Source organism: Apis cerana, linkage group LG7 (assembly GCF_029169275.1).
Source record: "Apis cerana isolate GH-2021 linkage group LG7, AcerK_1.0, whole genome shotgun sequence".
NCBI lineage: Eukaryota > Metazoa > Arthropoda > Insecta > Hymenoptera > Apidae > Apis > Apis cerana.
Window position 1 is genome coordinate 3,614,430 of NC_083858.1, and position 20,563 is coordinate 3,634,992.

The following is a 20,563-nucleotide window of genomic DNA, read 5'->3' on the forward strand; positions in this document are numbered from 1 at the left end:
ATTGTATTTTTTTTAAAAGGAATTTTACAATTTTCTCTGGAATTAATTAATTTCTTAAGTCATTCTGAATAAAAAAATATTAGGGTGCTATATGAAAAAAATTAATATTTCCTAAGATATTTCAAATTTTACTCAATATGTATTAATATTGAAATGTCAAATTGCTTTGTTGTTACATTAATATTAATATTAATAGATTTCAGAATTTCTGTGATTTTATATTGTTACTTATGACATCTATTCATACTTACATATATCTCATTCACTTCTTGATTATTATTGGATGCAAAGTTGTTGTATACAAATGTCAAATCTCAGTACGCATTCATACATAATGAGTTTTACAAGTAACAAAAAAGTGGATATGTTTGTTTTCATCAAGTGTGATAGCAGTTCAACTGTTGCAGCAAAAATGTATTGCTAGAAATTCCAATTGTATAGAACCACAGCGGATTTTATTTTATTTAAAAAAAATTGAAAATAATTTAACAAAAAATAATTTAAAATCAATTTAGAAAAATAAAAAATATTACATATAATTGTACAAAATGAAGATATTCAGTTAGTATTAGCATATATGTATAGATTTGTCTTTAATGCAAACAAAATTAATAGAATTATATATCAATTAAAGTTTAATAAATCTTATTTTTTAAAATCATATTCGATCTCTATCATCACTGCATATAACATATATTTTTCACATAGAACGCAACAGTCGTTTCATGCAGTTCTATCGATTTTTCTTAAGATAGTAAAGTTTTGTGCGAATAATTTTTTTTTATGGATATAAATGTATTTTACGAAATAATGGTATGTTTAATCGATACAATGAACACGCATAAACTACACAATTTTAAAAGTATAAATTTATATTTTACAAGTATAAATAATCAAGTAAGATACAGAATTAATGTGCGATTTAAAATTTTAAATACGTCTCTTGTTAATATTTTATATTTTTTTTCTTATTATTGTTATTTTTTATACTTTATCTTATAACGTAATAAGTAGTGAATGATATCGACATTTTCTAGAATTCACATTACCCGATTTGTTATGTGATATTTGATGAGAAACAAAGATGAGAAGTAGTCTGCAGTATTTCTGCAGTATGGAACACCGGTTCATAACGCCCGCATCGTAAAAAATTTGATATCAGCGTAAGAAGAAAAATGATCACAATCCAACACTTTGGCCATAGAGTTATCCTTAAATTCTCTTGATTTTTCTAGAATTTTTTAAAAAATTAAAAAAGAGGAAATTTTTTATTTCAGTGACATGGCAGAACGAATTAAAAATGTTCAAATGTAAATATTGAATAAATGAAAAATGTAATGAAAAATGTAAGGACAATGATGAAAACCATTTGATCATAAATATTTAATAAATTTTTTATGATAATATTTTAATACTTTTGTAAAAATGAATAGTATAAGAAATCAATTGATATAAAAAAAATTATAAGATAACTGCAATTGCACCGAAATACTATGAAAAAACGATTGAGCTTGTTAAACAAAATGCAAAATTTTCTTTTTCTTTATCATGAAACATAAGTAAGTTTAATAAAACCTTTTTATGAATATCACAAAAATATCTCTAAAGCCGAAACATCTATAAGATGAAAAATATTATTTAGAATGATAAATTTGTCAATATATTTTAAAATTATTGATGAAGTCACCCAAATAAATCATTATAACTATTTTTTTAATATTAATTAAATGTTATTATATTAAATTAATATATTTAATTATAAATGTTATTATATTATAATAATTAAATTAATATAATATTATATTATAATAATTAAATTAATATAATATTATATTATATTAATTATATTGTTAATAATTAATAAAGTAGATTTAAAAAAAAAAGTTTGTTCGATTATTTCTAGGAATTTTCCATGCACAGAATTTTGATCGTCAGTTCGATATCAAATTGAAGATTTACATAATGCAAATTCGACGAATTAGAAAAACAATGAAACGCGTAGTTTCATGATAATGTGAACATATGAGGAAAGTGAATTTCATTATATATTTACAAACATTTCTCATGTATGCTCAATTAAGGAAGCACAAAATGAAACGAAACACAAAGATAAAATAATTAAATAATTACTTTTATTTATTTCTATTATTTTACAAGTTCAATGTAAATAAAATGATATTTTAATAAAATAAAATAAAAGTATAAAAAGTAAGATAAATATTATATATATAGTAATATATATATATATATATAGTAATGATTTTGGCGAATGTAAATAATTAATAACTGATTGCTTGCAAAATGCTTCGACAGATGTCGTAACAAGCGATATGAGTATGAGTGGTTACACGTGCGGAGCGCGTGTCTATAAGAGAGTATCTCACAATGTCGCAGCAGGTAATTGTGTCCGATGGTTAGATCACGTATTAGAACAAAACTAACGTAATTGTCGTATTGGCGGTTAGACGTGATCATCATGAGACTCTCGTTACTAGATGAAACTCGTGCTCTTCCTAGTTCAATTGGAAAGGTCACGGTGAGCATGCCAATAACCAATCACATCGCGGCTATGTCGTCCGACTCGTGACTAGTTAGACGAAAATTCTTCGTTTGGATGGTAATTTTGTGTACAAAGATCTTAAGTTGTCGTTGAGTTTTAAATTATAAGATATAATTATAAATTGACTAAATTCTGAAAAATGACAGTCTTCTCAGATAACATCATAAGAATCCTTTGTTTAGGTTTAATAGAGGAATAAATTGTTTATGAATCTCGCGAGCAATAAGTAATCGCGAACAAATATGACAAAAATTATAATAAAATAGATATTTGTATATATTATGTATATATATTATATATATAATAAGATGATAAATTATAAAATGTAAAGTAAATGTATGATAAAATTAATTAAATAAGATGTTTTATTATTATTGATACCAATAATATTTCAATTTTTAATTTAATATAAATAATTATGAAAATTACTAATAAAATTTATAATCTTCACAATTTTAAATATTAATTATTTACATAATATTATATTATTCTTTGCACAGATTTTAATTTAAATATAATATATAAAATATGTACTTAATAAATATATGTATATGTATATAATTATGTTAAATTACTTGATGTATTTAATAATTTTTATTTTAAGGATAAAATAATAAATAAGAAAAACAATTATTAATGCAGCAAACATATTTATTTATTTGTTTATTTTGTTTATTTATTGATTAATACTCTTTGAATAAACTTTTATACGTAAAAAAAAATTATAATACAATTTTTGATATTTAGTTTTTAATCTTAAAATCAGATAAAAGAAAAATGAAAACGTTTAAATCGATGATGGCAAGTTTGATTGCAAATTTTGTTAATCGAACAGTTGCTGTATTCTAAGAGGATTCCATCAAAAAAAATTATTAACAGTCATTGATAACTTTATTAAAATTAAAAAATGAAAACAATTTTTTTTATTTTTCAATGAATATTGAAATTAAAAACATTGATTATTGAATTACATGTTACATCATGCTTTGTCTTTGGCAAATCGATTTTGAATGTCAAATGATGTAAATATTTACATCACATCCTTTTCACTTTCAATTATATTTATTAGAATATGAAGATCGTATGATTGAATCTTATATCTAAGATTATTGAATTAATTAGATTTTCTTGTTAGAAATTTAAGAGATTTGTTTATAAGTGTGTATAATATAAAATACTATTTAGATTTTTGCATTAGCGTACACGCATGTTATTTTAAAAAAAAATCGACAGGGATGAGAGAGAAAATAATCGCAACATTATTTCTCTATTTTCTCAAAGAATTTCCATCGTGTGTTTAACATGTCATGTGATCTAATAAGATGCATGATGTACTTAATTCATGATGTCAAAATGTCAGCGATTACATTTGATATTAAAATGAGTCTTTTTTATTCATTTCACAATTTGCAATGACGTTATATGTAATGTTTTTTTTTTTGTTCTTTCACTTCAAATATCCGAATCGGACGCTGTTTGAATTGGAGATGGACTCGATTAACATTTTTTCGTTTTCGTCCATTTCACTTAACTTTTCGTAATCTTTAATGCTAATGTATTATTTTCAAGATAGGAACAATAATAAATGAATAAAAAAGATATTCGATCAACGAAATATAAAAACATAAAAATTTGTATTGTGATAGATTTAATAAATTTTTAATATTTTAATAAAATATTTTATTATATAAATTATATAGATCAAGATGATAAGAGATTCCTATCTTAACAATAATGTGCTATCATAACAGCTATGATAGCATCGACTAATGATTCGATCATTATTAATTATTATATGATTAAGAAAAATAATATCTAATCACTTTTCTTGTTCATAATTTTTCTTAATATAGTTAATAGTTTTTCTTTAATCACAGTCAATTAGTTTTTTTTGTTAAATAAATTTATATATTTATATATTATAATTTATAAATAATCTATTATTCCATATTCTCTTTTCTCTTAAAATTCTATCAATACAAAATATTATCCGAAGTATTATTTATGATTACTAGGAATAACTTTTCATCTGTGTAACAAGTCTCTGTACTCTGTGCAAGAATTTAAAGAATAAAATATTAAGGATTCAAAGACTTTCGTCAAGTAAATTCCATCCTGTTGCATGACAGGAATATAAATTATCGATCGAGGATACATACAAGCTCACGAAACCAAAGATGTGGAAAATTTTCATGTAAGTAAATGACTTCATTTATAAAATATCGAAATTCAGTTAAAACAATCAAGAAATCACAATCATCGTTGCAAAGAGAACTCTACTTTGAAAATTAAGATATTAATGAAATTGTTCAACAATTTTACTACAACTTTGAAAATGTTATAAATCTTCGTGAAATTTCATTTTCGAGATGCGAAGCAAAGTAATAAATATCAGAATAAAATAAAATGCTGATCCAAGACAGTTGACACTGTTAACAGAATTTTATATTCGAGATAGATCAGTGATAGATCTGTAAGAAATATTAAATCATGAAAGAGAATTTGTGAAAATACAGATTACATATTTATCGAGAATTTATCAATGATTTTATCAAATATGAATCGATCAAATGTTTTTGATGTTCAAAAGTATAGCTTCGATTTTTATCAATTTTATATAATGCATTCTTTTTTGAACAATCGATCTATTTTGATCAATTAAAAATTATTCAATGTCGAGCAATTGAATTATTCAATTCAAAGAGATAATAATCAAAGATAGAAAGAAATAAATAATCAAAGAGAATAAATATTTTTAAATTGAATTTCTATAAACGAACATACTTGGAAAATGAATTATAAGGATATTAGAAGTATTTTTCATTAAAATAAGATAATTTAATTCAAATAAATTGGAAATGAATTAGAAATTAGAAGAAATTAATGCTTTAGGAAACACGAATATCAACATTTTAAGTATTAGAAATTTCGAAGAAATACACAATAGAATTTCTTTGCATAAGAAAGAAGTGTTAAAAAAAGAAGGGAAGATATATTTATATTGTAATGATCATATAAAACAATGCAACAATGTATTTATAGATGCAATGTATTCAGAATATATTCATAATTAACTCATATTAATAATTATTGGTAACAAATTTTTTTTTATTCGTTATACGAATAGATGTGTTTGACGAAGGCATATCGCAATATGATAAATATTTAAATCGAAGCGATGTGTGTTGAAAAATAATTGTAAATAAATAATTCTAATGAAGTATATACATATACATATATAGATAAAAAGAAATTATAAAAATATATTTACATTGTTATTATTTCAAAATGAATATTGGACAATCCTTGTATAATCGTCGTAATCCTAATTATATAATTTATATAAACAAAATACATAATGCCAGATTATAAATCATAACTGACTTCCTTTTATCTGAACTATAATCACTCCAAAAAAGATTTTACAATATTAATTAAAAATATACATTCTTTAATACAAAATAAAATTATTAAGTATTAGATAATTGATATGCTTGAAAAATTATTTCTAATATATAAATTGTAATAAATTTATAATATTTATATTGTTATATATTTCAGAAAATATCTCATGAAATACTTTTATAACAAATTTTTATATAAAATCAATACTTTTCATAATATATCAGGAACAATGAATCTAGGTTTCATTAACAAATAATACATTTTGCATATTGTCCACAATGACTTTCCAATATTCAAAAATAATATCTTTGACATGTTTTTCTTATTTTAAGAAAATGCTAATATTAATACAAAGAACTGAATCATTGAATTAATATAATTCACAAACTTAATATGGATAATAAATATGAATGGTTAAAATGGTTAAGATAATAGAATTTTACCAATATTTTTCAATTTTTTAAAGGTCTTTTCGTCATCACGTTTATAAAATTATAATCATGTTTGTCAAATAATACAGATTTATCGAGAAGAAATAAAACGCCATATCAAGAATATGAAAGACAAAGGGATAATTCTATATCCTTATATAACTCGTTTTTGTAGGTTATGTCGTAAAAATTAGATGCCAACAGCAAGAAATAGTGAATTGTGATCGATTGCCGGAAATTAAACGATAAAACTTATCCGATACTTGTCTTTTATTTAACAGATTGCAGATATTTTAAACCAATTTGGATAACCTTAATGATGACGTTAATTTTTTATGTGGTTAATGGTTTTTAGATTCCTATGGATTTGAGAGACAAAGCAAAATAATTTTTTCAAATATATATATATATATATATAGTTTAATTTAAAAAATGCATTTGCAGTATTTGAGAAAAGAGATAAATTATGCATTGTAAGGATTTTTGATAAAATTTAATTGATTTATTTCGATAATATTATAATTTGGAAAGGAATGCCCGGAATTGTAATAAATCGAAGATTTTATTTTAATAATAATTCAAATAATTTCAAAAAATTAGATTCAAATTTCAATCGATAAAAATCAATTTTTATAGAACGAATTAAAATATTTAGAACATTTCATCTATAAGATATTAAACGAAATTTTGGCAATTTGCGAGATTTTTGTCAGATATTTCACAGTCAAAAACATAAAAAGTATCAAAGAATTTTAAGACTGATTATTAAATGTTTCATAAAAAATTTTTCTCAAATTGTGAAAATCAATTGCTAAAAAAAAATTCACAGTGAAAACCAACTAAACGAAGAGCTTCTAATAATTGAAGAACGAACTGTTAAGAGTTGATGTATTTAAAAATTTATATTAACAGTAGACATTATTGATACAAGAATCGAAGATATTTGCTCGAAAGGATGACAAAGGTTTTGAGAGATTTGTCAGCTATCCTAAATTCTATGAAATTCAATTACTTTAAAGACAAAGAAATTTTAATTATTGTTCGTAAGATTAAGCATTTTAGATTTACTTATATTATTTAGATTTTACTTAATCAACGATTATATAAGAGGAATGACATTAATTAGGACTATTAATAAAGAAAAGAAAGCATTATGGAAGTTCGTTGTTTTCACCAACAAATCGAATGCTACCGCGATAAGTTTTAAGGTTACAAATGCTTATTCTAATTTAAAAAATAAAAAAAAAATGATCTTGAAATCAACGACTTTCAACAAAAAACTTTTCAATATACGACAATATCGTTATGCAATCATAATAATCACTTTAAATTATAAATTATTAAATAATTTATTCATAATTTCTGAAACAGTTATTGAAACAGTTAATGCATTAGAAATCCTTCATTTTTCTAGATTTTATTAGATTCAGAAATCTAAGATATTTAAAAATAATGCAGAAAAGAGAGAAATTATAGAAATCAAAATAGTAGAAGACAGGAATTCAACGGATCTATAATTGCATCCAGATAAATTATATATAAATAAATATTTGATATGTTAAAAAAATAAAATAAATAAACGATTTCGTATTAAAATTGTATTATTTAATTGATCTTAATAATCTATATATATCAATTTCTATATCAGAAAATTAGGTCAATATTTGTTGGTCAACATTGATTTACAAAACATATAACTTTATCAATTTTGAAAATAATAACAATGAAATTTATAAGATATCTATAAAAAAAATAATCTAATTATTTTACTCAAAAAAAACATCTCGAAGCTTTTTTTGCATCCAATACAATAATATTCGGATAGATATTGTTGATTCATTAAATCCAAAAGATTTAGAGAATTATATTGATATAATTTATCAAATAAAAAATAATATCTTTGAGGAAACAAAGTATCAATACAATATAATACCACTCTTAAGCAACTTTAAATTTTCAAATATGATGTTATTAAAATTATTCTAATTGACCAAGAAATAAATTCCGCAACAATTATGCCAATATATTATGCCAATTATATATATATATTGATTTGAACTAAGATAAACATCATCATTTTAAATGGAATCAGTTTCTCGAAATAATACATACCATGTTAAATTTATTCGAAGGCACAATTCAGTATTACAGAATAAAATGAATCGATATGATTACATCGTCATTTACACGTTCAACGTTATATAGAGATCGATACATTTCCGTATTCTTTAATCTCTCGTGTGAATCATCATCAACGGATCAATTCAATGAAAAAATTGATAGAAAAATTATTACGATTACAAACGATCAAATAATATCAATAAATAAAACAATTGATAAAAGACTAATTCTTTAAAATAAATTTTCATGTATATACAACTCAATTCAAATGTATAAACAACAAGAAAAATAATATAAAGAAGTATAAAGTAGAGTATAAAGAAGTGAAAAGTAGTATAAAGAAGTGATATAAAGAAATAACAAGAAGAAAAAGGAATAGTTTAATAAAGAATTAAATTGACTTTTAAAACTAGAAATAGAAGATTGGGTTTGGTTGAAAAATTGATTAATTGATTAATTGAATGCTTTAATAAAGTTTAATAAAGTTAATAAAAATTTAGAAATATTTTGAATGATGTTAATAGTCATTTTTATATAAAATATTATAAATATTTTATATTAAATAAGAAAAAGTATATATAATATATACAATGAATATAACATAAGTAATTAAAAAAAATATAAATACGATATATAAAGAAATAGAGTAATTATTTGGAACAGAGATAATTTCATTGATTTCAAAATAATATTTAAAATGATGATTTTAATAATATATTTCAAAATCATTAAAATTGTTGAGGAGTACTATATCTTTAATTATATAAATAAATAATTATTATAATAATTGTTTATATAAAACGAAATATGAAAATTTCGATTCCTTTTTTAAGATTCGAATTATCGAGATGTTTATTATAATCTTATTTACTATAAAAATCGTTTCCAAAATTAAAATCATTCTACAAATCGGTTGCATCATGTGTATTTTCTTTCAAACGAAAATAATTCACAACTTGAAGTTTTTCTAATTTTTGATTTCTAAAATTTTATTTCCAAAATTTTAAATAATCAAAATATAGGCTTTTTTCTTTTAATTCTAATGAATTTATCGAAAACGCAAATAGACTTAAACATTAAAAGTATCTCTCGAACAGAATATTTCTGAACAATCTTACAAACTCTAATTACTGTAATTGCAACTGTACTTGAATATTCAGACCATTCACACCTCGTATGTAGTATAATAACTGCTTTAATTCAGTTAGAATTCAGAACATTTCTCTCAAACGACTCTCGTTACAAAATTACATTCTACAGGCAATACTAGTATGTGTCACCCATTTAAAATTGATTTTCTCTCTGTGGTCTGTCAATTAAAAAATTTCAAAATTTCAAAGAACTTTTGGAATTTTAAAAAAATTCACAAATTAAAAGTCACAGTTTTCCTTTTCATTATAATATTCTGCCAATTTCAGATTCCAAAACATAAATCAAACTTTCATTATTCTTTTTTCTCTAAAAGAATTTTGCCAATATATAAAAACATATTGAATTGACATTATTTATGGTAAATAAAAATAATTTTTATTTGTGTAATAAGCTTTTTCTATATTCTAAGAGAACCTGAAGAATAAAACATTGTAAAAGATTCGAAGATTGTTTCTCTGTCAAACAAATTTCTTCCTTATTGTGAATAATAATAAATAATAAATAATAATATGATGTCAATACTATTAACGGTAATGACGAGAACAAATTTCAAAAATACATGTACATGTACGGTAATTCAAATTAATATTCTGATAGTTTCTAAAAGATAATTATATGCGTATATTTATTTATTAAAATTTAATTAAATTGATCATCCTTTAATACATTAAAGTAGTCATTACAATTAATAAAAATATAAATTTTATGTATTAAATTTTATTAATGCATATAATTTTATCTATAATAAACGATAAAATAAAAATTAAATTTAATATCAATAAAATATTCGAATACTTATAACAAATTTAAATTAAAAGATAATGTAATTTTTTATAAAACTTAAATTGTATTTCATAAAACAAACATTTTTTTTACAATTTAAGCATTTTATGTTATATTAAAAATTATTTTATTAATAATGAATAGTTTTTAATAATGGTTTTATTTTTGTTTTAGACAAATTTATTTTTCCTTATGTTTTATATTTATTTACTTTTTTTTAGCTTTGATGCTTCAATTTATTGCATAAAACGACACAAAATTTATTAGTTTGATAATATATATTTGTAATATATTGGAATTTTTACAAATTAAAAAAATATTTTTTTTTTACTTTATTTTGTAATATTCAGATGAAAAATTAGCAAATTTTTCATTTTTCATTTCATTTTTATTTATGTAAAATATTGTAAAGGTATATTATAACATAATATTACAATAGAGTATATAGATAGATATTAAAAAATTTGTTTATTTATTAAATATTAAAAATGAAAAATCAGCTAATTTATTATCCAAGCATTGCAAAATGAAAAATAATACATTATTAATTTGCAAAAATATTCGATAATGATCATTTTTGTACAAAAAATACCATTGAATAAATAAAAAATAATAATATAAATAATAAATGTTTAATATAGGATAGATACCTAATAAAATATAGGATAGATCTAATAAAAATTTATGATCTAATATATAATAATAAGAAAATTAAGATTAATTGCATCTATAAAATAGGATATTTTGATATTTAAAAAATATTATTTTTATTTATACACTAAAAATATTTCTTTTTATTTCTTTTTAAAGAAATTTTATTTTTTAATAGTTTAAGATTTATTTTTAATGAATTTTTTCTTTTTGATTTTTTAGTAGAATAAATATTCTTATTGTTACTATTTTATTTCAGTCTACTTTTTTTTATTTATATTTTGATTCATTTAAAATGAAATTATATATTTTTAAATGTATAAAAAATTGATAATTAATTTTTAGACAATTTCCTAGGGAGATTCATAATTGGAATTATGGAACATCATAACGAAACTATTATTTTTAATTAAAAAAATTTAAACGTAATTAAAATTTTATTGAAATCAATACTTGTCGTTGTACATTTCACGAAATGCAAAAGATCATATCATCAGGATTAGAGATTGCATTTGCAGTTAGATTGTGTAGTCCACCTAAATCCGCTAATTATCCGTTATTATTGTCTATCAACAAAGCACGTTCTTAATTAAATTCCTCGTGATAATACAAAGTCTTATTCCGTCATCGTATCGGGAAGGTTTTCAATTAATGATCTTGCTCGAAAGGAAAGCTGTAATGATACCGACATCAGCATACTTTGACAAAATAGCGTAACGGAGAAAATATCGGAGTCATAGTGAAAGAGAAAGAAGTTTCAATACCCCACCAAGTCTGGTGGCGTGAGCGATCCGCGCATGCGCATTTGGCATGCCTTCAAAGCTTTATGCCGCCAAAATGCATTTCTATGAGTTAGTCGTGCACAGCCGGTTGCGAAGTACGGATCGTATGTATTATATGATAGTCTTCGTGAGTTGAGAATAACGTTTACTGTGCTAGAGAAATTAAACGTGCGTGTGGCGCATTCTTTTCAAGAAAATAAAGTTCCAAAGCGACGTATGTTAAAGCTTTGATAACATTTATCGGTGTGCGAAAGAGTCTTTTAAATTTTTTTATATTCATCATAATTTTCACTAGTGAATCTAAAAGATTAAATTTGTGAAACAATTGTCATCAAGATAGTTTAAAAATGAGAAAAGTTGTGGAGAAACAATTATCCTGGCTAGCCCTGATTGTTACTACATTTTATTCATGTGAGTAATTATTATATGTGTATATCTTTTATTTATTTTTCATTTCGTTGAACTTTTCATGTGATCTCGAGGATTTCAAGTTTATCTGATTTTCAGTCAACAAAGTTTGACAATCAAACTCGATTGTGTTGAATGACATTTCAAGGAAAGGTGTATTTGTGTTTAAAAAATTTTATGTTCCTTAACGGCTAACGTAGCGTGGTACGTTAAAAGTGATGTTGATTGCAATTCGATTTCATCGTATCAAAGAGAATGTCGTGGAGGTTACAATTTAATTTTTAAATTATGTTAATTTGAAATACTAGAATGCATTAAAGGCCGTGTGAATATTCTATCTTTAGATATTTTCATTCTATTCTATGTGGTTATAATTTTAATAACCACCTGTGATATGTCATGAAAGTTCTTATTTTTTTTATGAATTCTTACATAAATTCTAAATTTGTTTACATGTTTCACAGCGTCTCGATATCTAAATGATTAACTGACCTACGCAATATCTGCTGTGTCCATTTCATTCAGTCAAATTTATCTGACGTACAATTTATTAACCACATAGATACTTCAATTTACAGTTTTAATTTTAAAATTTTATTATTCATATTAACGATAACAATATATTTCATTCATCAATGTTTTCGTCATATTAGTATTTGAATTCCTTAAAAATCATTAAAAATACCATAATTAATGAAAAATATAATCAGAGAAAAATATTATTGAAAGTAAAATATAATTTTGTTTTTTTAAATAATGTTTAGTTGACCAATTAAATGAAATGCTAAATTCAATTACAACATGTTTACGATATTGAAAATTAACCACGTCATACATTGTTATACGCAGTTGCAATGCCTTTATTATTCATTAACATTAATTTTGAATGAAATATTATATCGAAATTGATATGGAAAAAAAAATGTCATTTCTGACTAAATGAAAAAATCATCACGATTGTGTCAGAATTGTAAAAAGATTAGTCATGAGATTCTAGAATGATCGTTTGAGAACAAGAACGTAATCGGTAGGTTTTCTCGCGATGCGATACTAAAATAACACGATGCTTACCACGTGGGTGAGTCTCTCCGTTACATCGTACGAGATGACGTCGCCGTTGGTGATTGGACGTTTAGATGGGCGTGCGCCTGGCCTTACCTTAACAGTGTAGCGATGGGACTAATCCGATACTTGAAATTCTTGAACAAACTAATCTTATTTTTTTTTTTTCATTTAATTTAATCTAGAAAATTTGCCATTTTTCAATATTTTTTTTTTTAAAACGCATCATCAAAGATAATTTCATAGACAGATGTTTGATAATTTGTTTTTTTTTGAAATTTTTGTTTTTATTGAAATGGTAATTTAAAAATCAATTAAAAATTATTTTTATCCGTCATTAAATATTTTATTTATTTCTTTAAATAATAAATATATTTTAAATCTACAATTAAAAATTAAAAATTTAAAAATGAAAATTCAATTTTAATAAAAAAAAAGCAGAATATTTCTTATTATTTTTTATTTAATAAATTTCATAATAATATAAATTAATTAATTGATTTTTATAATCGTAATTGCAAATATTCGTAAATCATTTAAAAATTTAAACTACTTATATTGTATAAAATAAAAATATATGAATAAGAAATATTAAATTGTATGTTATATACGTATATATAATCTTTAATTAATATTAAAATTATAACTATATATTAAAATTATAACTATATTCGTAATAATAGATTGCAGATATTTGTATATATTTTTATAAAAAATAATTTTTAAAAATGAAACTGAAATAAAAATTGTTTTTTCATTTGAGAATTCTAAAGGAATATACTTAATTTTATATATTTTTTGCATATTATTTACGTTGTACAACACATATTTCGTATATATTTTCTGCATATGTTAGGCAAATTATTATAAGACAAATTTATATTTTAATTAAAAATAATAAATATTGAAAAAAATGTAAAAAATCCTCGTTTAAACATAATTTTTTTTAACTAATATATATCAAATGATTAAAATCATCTCATGTGGATATTTTTACTTTTAATAATTTTTTAGTGGCTTAAGATTCTATATTTTTATTTGCTAGCAATAAAATTCATTTTATATAAAAAAAATATAAAATAAAATAAAAAAGTAGATATTTTTTATTAATTTCTCTTTATTATTTTTTATTATTCATATATAATTTTTTATTATTCATATACAAATTAATTTTATTTATTTATAATTTAATTTAATAATGAAATCATATTATATCATAAAATCTTTTTTTTAATTTATTTATATCTAATTTATAATATATAATAAAAAAATAAATAAATAGAATTTCAAAAAATTAATTTAATATATCACTAATATATGTCAAATAATTTCAATGACCCTAGAGGCCTATTTTCTATCTTAATGTAAAAGGTCAATTTAATGTAAGAAGGCAATTGTTTCGATCGATTCTATCGCTATCTTGGAGTACGTATTGAAGAACGCGTCAAGGTTTTTTTCAAATTCGCACAGAACTATTATTTATGTTTTAAAATTATCCTCGATTTATTTTTATCTTCGCTATTTTTTCTTGCAAGATCTGGTTTCTCAATGCATAAGTATTTATATACATTCCATATATTTCTCTTTTCGAAACCAACCATATGGTTATGTTTTTAGGCAAGATAAGCGGATGTCCGATCATCTTGGTATCATTTTTTGTTGCGTCAATGTTGAAATGAATTCTCATTCATTGTTTTTAATTCACTATTAATCAAATGTTATTATTTATATTATATACTTATAAATAATTATATAATATCTATTTCTATATTATAATAATTATATAACTTATTTATTTTTTTTTGTTTTATTTTCGAAATAATTTTTGATGTATTAGTCGTAGAATAAATTTTTTAAAAAATGCTATAGCTTTTGAGATGTAAATTCTATAATATCTATATATATATATATATAAATTCATAAAAGAATAAACATTATTTTTTTAAATATCTAATTAAGTATCGAGTCGTAGAAAATATAAGTCAATTTAATAATTTATATATTAATTTTCAATATATTAATTTTGTATTTTAATAGTAATAGCATATACACATACAAGAAAATAAGGATTCAAAAATATTATATTGATCAAAGTGAGAAATTAAAAATTATGTTCATTATATTAATATATATTATACCCTTCATTTTTAGTTTTAGTATATATTATAAAAATGTCAAGAAATTTTAGAAACAGTTTACATTCACATAAATTATATTTTTATGAATAAAGTCATTTTATAAGTCATTTTATATTCTTGTACGTATATACTATTCGCGATTAACGAAAAATTTCACGGAACAACAGAGGGACAGGAAGAACATTTCTCTTCTTTTATTCAATGGAATATTTTTTTCAAATTTTTAGGGTTTTATTAATCGCAAACAATAAGTACTCTAAATACAAAAGAATATATTAATAGAAAATTGAAATATTTATCGTTTTTAAGATAACAATATGCAAAATATGTAATGGTTTTATTTTAATTTTTAAAATTTTGTTCAGTAGATTAAGTAATATCATAGGTGTCCTAGAAATGATTCTAATATAGGCAATGACATTCTAAATATTTCAGATTAATCGCAGATATCTTTTGAATTGTTAATGAATATCTTTTAGATTTTCATGCGTTTGGCAATTCTAATAGCTTTTTTGAAAAAAAATATTCATATAGTAAAAAATATTAAATTTATCTATTAAATTTAAAAAAAATATCATAAAATAGAATTTTAAAAATTATAATTCATATCGATATGTACCGTCTAATAATATGGTGAAGTAAATTTATATTGTAACAAAATTAAAAATCTAAAAATCAAAAAAAGTAATTTTACCCATTTTTTCTAATAAAAAAAATAAAAAAATTAATAAAAAAATTAGGGATAGATCTGAATTATTTTCATCACTAAATATTTGTATTGACAATTTATGCTTATTATTTCTATAACTTATTAGCTTCATTAACAATTTATGCTTATTAATTCTATAATTTATTAGCTTTTTTACAATTTATTAGTTTCGTAAGCTAATAAAATATAGATTAATATTCTTGAATCTAATTTGCCTCGTTTATATTTTTTATTATCATATATCTTACGTTCAAATATTTAAAGTAATATATTGAATTAAATTTAAATGTCATTAAAAATCAAATGTGATATTAAAAATATTTATTTGATGAGATTGATATCAATAATTTATATTAATATGAATTTATATTAATTTAATACTAATTTGCCTTTCTTAAAAATCGATTATTATAAATTTATATTCGAAAACATTCATATAGATTACACAAAAATAAAAGCTTAAGATACGATAAACGACTTAATGTTTATTATCAACGATATTAATTAATCACATTACTAATAGATTCTTGATTTTCAGAATCTGATGTCATATTCTTATTTGGGAATAGAAGAAGGAGAAAAAATTAATAGGAGAGGGAGTAACACAATACGATTGCTACGTCACCAGGGCAATATTAAATGTCACGAGTTTCGTTGTAATGACAATACATGACAGCGTGATATCTTATCAATACCAAAGTCAATGCCATGACGATTCGAGGACGATAAAATTCGTGACATTTAATATGACCGTAAAAATCACAATTTACAATTGAAAAAGTCCTTAACACGTACAGTAAACGTAGCAATCGTGTTAATTCTTTCCTACTTAACCTTCTCTCTTTTTAATATGTAAATGAAAATATGATGTTAGATTTTGATAATGTAAAATCTTGTCCGACAACCACGAATGATAGTGTTGTACAAAATTGCATTTTTTTTTACAAATAAAAGCAGCTGATTAGCAACTGACTGAAATTATCCAATCTTCCGAAAATAATAAATATATGCATCTTTAAAAAATTTAAAAGAATCTTTACAAATAATATGTTGTAATAAATAAAATTATTTATTATTGAAAAGAAAAATATTACATTATTGAAGATTTCGTTTTTGTTGTATGTTTTTTCTTTTACAAGTATTCATTAGTAGAAAATCTTGCATAATATACTTGTTTTTTGACCTCTAATATACAAATGACCCATCTTTGAATTAGAAATCCATTCTTTTGAATGAAGCAAAGTAGCTCTTGTATATTCAAAGAATTCTTTCAAGAATATTGCATAATCGTTCTTTAAGGGTCACAGGAAGTAAAAAGCGTTTCAAAAGCGTGGTCACAAATGAATACGAACAATGGCTATTCAACTTATTCATTCTTGTTTAAATCGTCAACTGAAGTTCACACAGCGTGCTTCGTAACGTACTTATCTTCCGCAAATTTTCATTTTCTTTACGTTTCAATTCCATTTGTTTCGAGACTACGATCAATTATCGAATCTCGTTCATTCCAATTATCAATAAATAAATTTCGCACGAAAAATGATAGATGTGCGTTTACGAGATTTAAAAGGATTTTATGAAAAATATTTCTTTGGTTAAAAGGATAAGAATAGGGATTAACATACAGAATGCATGGAATTTAATTAAGATGGTTCTTTTGCAAATTCTTTAGGTAGAAGAGAGTATAGCATCCTTCCGACCCAGTCAATTACAATTTAACTACCGTTGGCCGACTTTGTACAATCAGAGTCTAAAAGTTACCCTCGAGATATCAAAACTTGGCCCCTTTAATTATAGCCGCAAATAACAACGCAACAACCTAACCTCTGGTATACTGGGTCAGACGTCACCTCTATGCTTTTGACATTTCGTGTTTCGATCACTTTCGTTTCTCCTCCATCGTTCTATCCTTCCACTTGTCAACCACTTTTACTTTTTGTACATATATCTTTCACGATGTGATCAACGTGTGAAAATTCTCTTTAAAAAAGGAGTAAAGCGAAATCTGCGCGTGGAAAAAATTGTGATCTGTTGATTTCACGTAAGCATCAGACGTTGTGCGGCGGATAGTTGTTTATTGCGGATAATATTATTCGGCTTGCTCGAAGGAAGAACGAGGACAAGTCGTAGAGTGAATAAATCGAGTTTTATTCTTTGGAAAAGAATAGAATGGTGTCTCATTCTGTCACTGTTGATTTTGAACGGATGTAAAGGTTTCTCGTTTTTATGGGTTTTTCACTTGTTTTCGGATTTCTCAATTTCTGACCGACTTCGAACAACATATGGATGCTTATATTGAGATAAAAGATTATTTCGAAACAATGTTATATCGCGTTACATTATATCACTTTCGTTTCTTCTCCATTCTACCGTTCCGTTTGTTGATTTTTACTTTTTGCACATATATTTTTTATAGTGTAATCAAGGCGTGAAAATTCTTCGATGAATACGGAAGCGATGTAGAACGAATGCGCGTGGAAAAAATTCGATTTTAAGATTTCTTACAAGCGTCAGACATTATATAATATTATTTCAAAAAGTATAAGTAAATAAGTAATAATAAAATAAATACTTGTTTATCACGGGTTATATTATTCGATTCGCTAATATGCGTAGTATTTCAAATGCATATACGCATATAGAATATGTATACGCGTAAAATTATGTATATATTTAAAATTATTTATTATTGAAATCGTATGAAATATTCGAATGTATACGTAAACGTTTAAGAATTGCACGTAAGAAATCTTGCTTTTAAATGATTGTATCATTAATTTCGATCATATTTCTTCAATGTTTTAATTTATAATTAATCGAAAATTTGAGTTATGGTACTATTGCAATCCAGTTTTTATTTGTCCAGGTTTTATTTGTTAATGTTACTTGAATTCAGAATTTCTTTTTTTTTTCTTTCTTTTAATTGTATGTTTCAACGTGTTTGTTTGTATTTAACATTAAAATTATTATTCAATCAATCAATATTAATCGAGTTGAGTTAATTTTAGATTTTTTTATATTTGGAATTACTAAAAATCTGTAGATGGAAAAATTATTAAGTATTTATTACGTATATATATTTAATTAATAATCTTTATTAATATTTATTAATATTTTATAAATAGATATATATATATATATATATATAAATAGATATATATATATATATTTGATAAAATTTATTTATGAATGAATGTATTCAACTTTTGTTGTTATAATTTATTATAAGAATTTTTAGATTTAATTTGGTGAAATACTTATTTAATGAGTACAAATTTCATATAATTTAGGTTAGAAGTTTATTTGCTTTAAATTATGTTTAGTTGAACTCGCTATATTATATCTGTATATAAATATTTTCATTATTAATCTTGATGGAAGTGATAATTGATTGAATAATTAAATTCGAGTTAAAGTAATATAAAATATTCTTTCGATTGCAAATTCAAAATTCAATTAGAGTACCATCAAATTAAATTGTTTTAAAATTATATCTTTATTAATTTTAATTGATTTTTGTTGGTAGAAAATGACAATTTAAAGTAATTTAATGAATATAATTAAAATTTTGCAATATTCAATGATACTTCATTTTTACATATGTTATTCAAATGATAATTTGAATCTTTATATTACAATTTTTAAAATTAAAACACAAGTTATAAATTGAAGAATAATATATTTGTAATAAAATATTTTTCTAATTAATATATTCATATTTTTTTTACAATAACGATGATCAATATGGATCAATATGGATATCACTCATAGATTTCTGTACTCTTATATGCATTGTTTTTGCGAATATATTTAATTATTATTCATGATTATAATTTTTCTAGTTTCAAATTTTGAAATAAATAAAATTTTAAAATGCAATTTGTAAATATAGTTTATTCATAAGTTATATTTCAATTAATTTTGAGTTTATAATTATTTATAATTATCGTGAACTTGTGTGAAATTGCATCGTGAACATATACATATGATCGATCCAAGAAAAAAGTCGCGCGACCAGGAAATTTTTTGGCACGTGAAAAGCAGGGTTGTTTTGGCAGGGTCATTCATCTGTCGCCATGTTAAACAGAGCCAAGACTCATTTAGACATCGGTCATTTTGCTTTAGTATAGCAAACAACGAAATTGATTTTTATGAATTTCGTTATGCAATAATTTTTTTAATAATTTTATAAATTTGTGATAAAAATGTGAGTATATTTTTTTTTATGCATTTGTAGGAAATTTGAAGATATAAATTGTAAAATGTAATATTGAAAAATATCGAAAATGTATAAAGTAAAACACTTTTTGCTATGATATTTTGATGAAAAAAATTTCTATTTAGATTTCACTTTTTTATTT

The 20,563-nt window shown here is 22.6% G+C and overlaps 1 protein-coding gene across 2 annotated transcripts in view; it reads left to right on the top strand.

Annotated features, from left to right (window-relative positions):
* Positions 1–11,866: 11,866 nt before the first annotated feature.
* LOC107998470 (uncharacterized) overlaps positions 11,867–20,563 on the top strand; it is a 110,690-nt gene continuing 101,993 nt past the window's right edge. The window contains exon 1 of one of the 2 annotated variants that reach the window (XM_062077700.1): positions 11,867–12,296. In XM_062077700.1, the coding sequence (XP_061933684.1) occupies positions 12,233–12,296 (64 nt within the window). In that variant the 5' untranslated portion in view covers positions 11,867–12,232. The remainder of the gene's footprint in view (positions 12,297–20,563) is intronic. The other variant, XM_017057772.3, reaches the window with a different exon arrangement.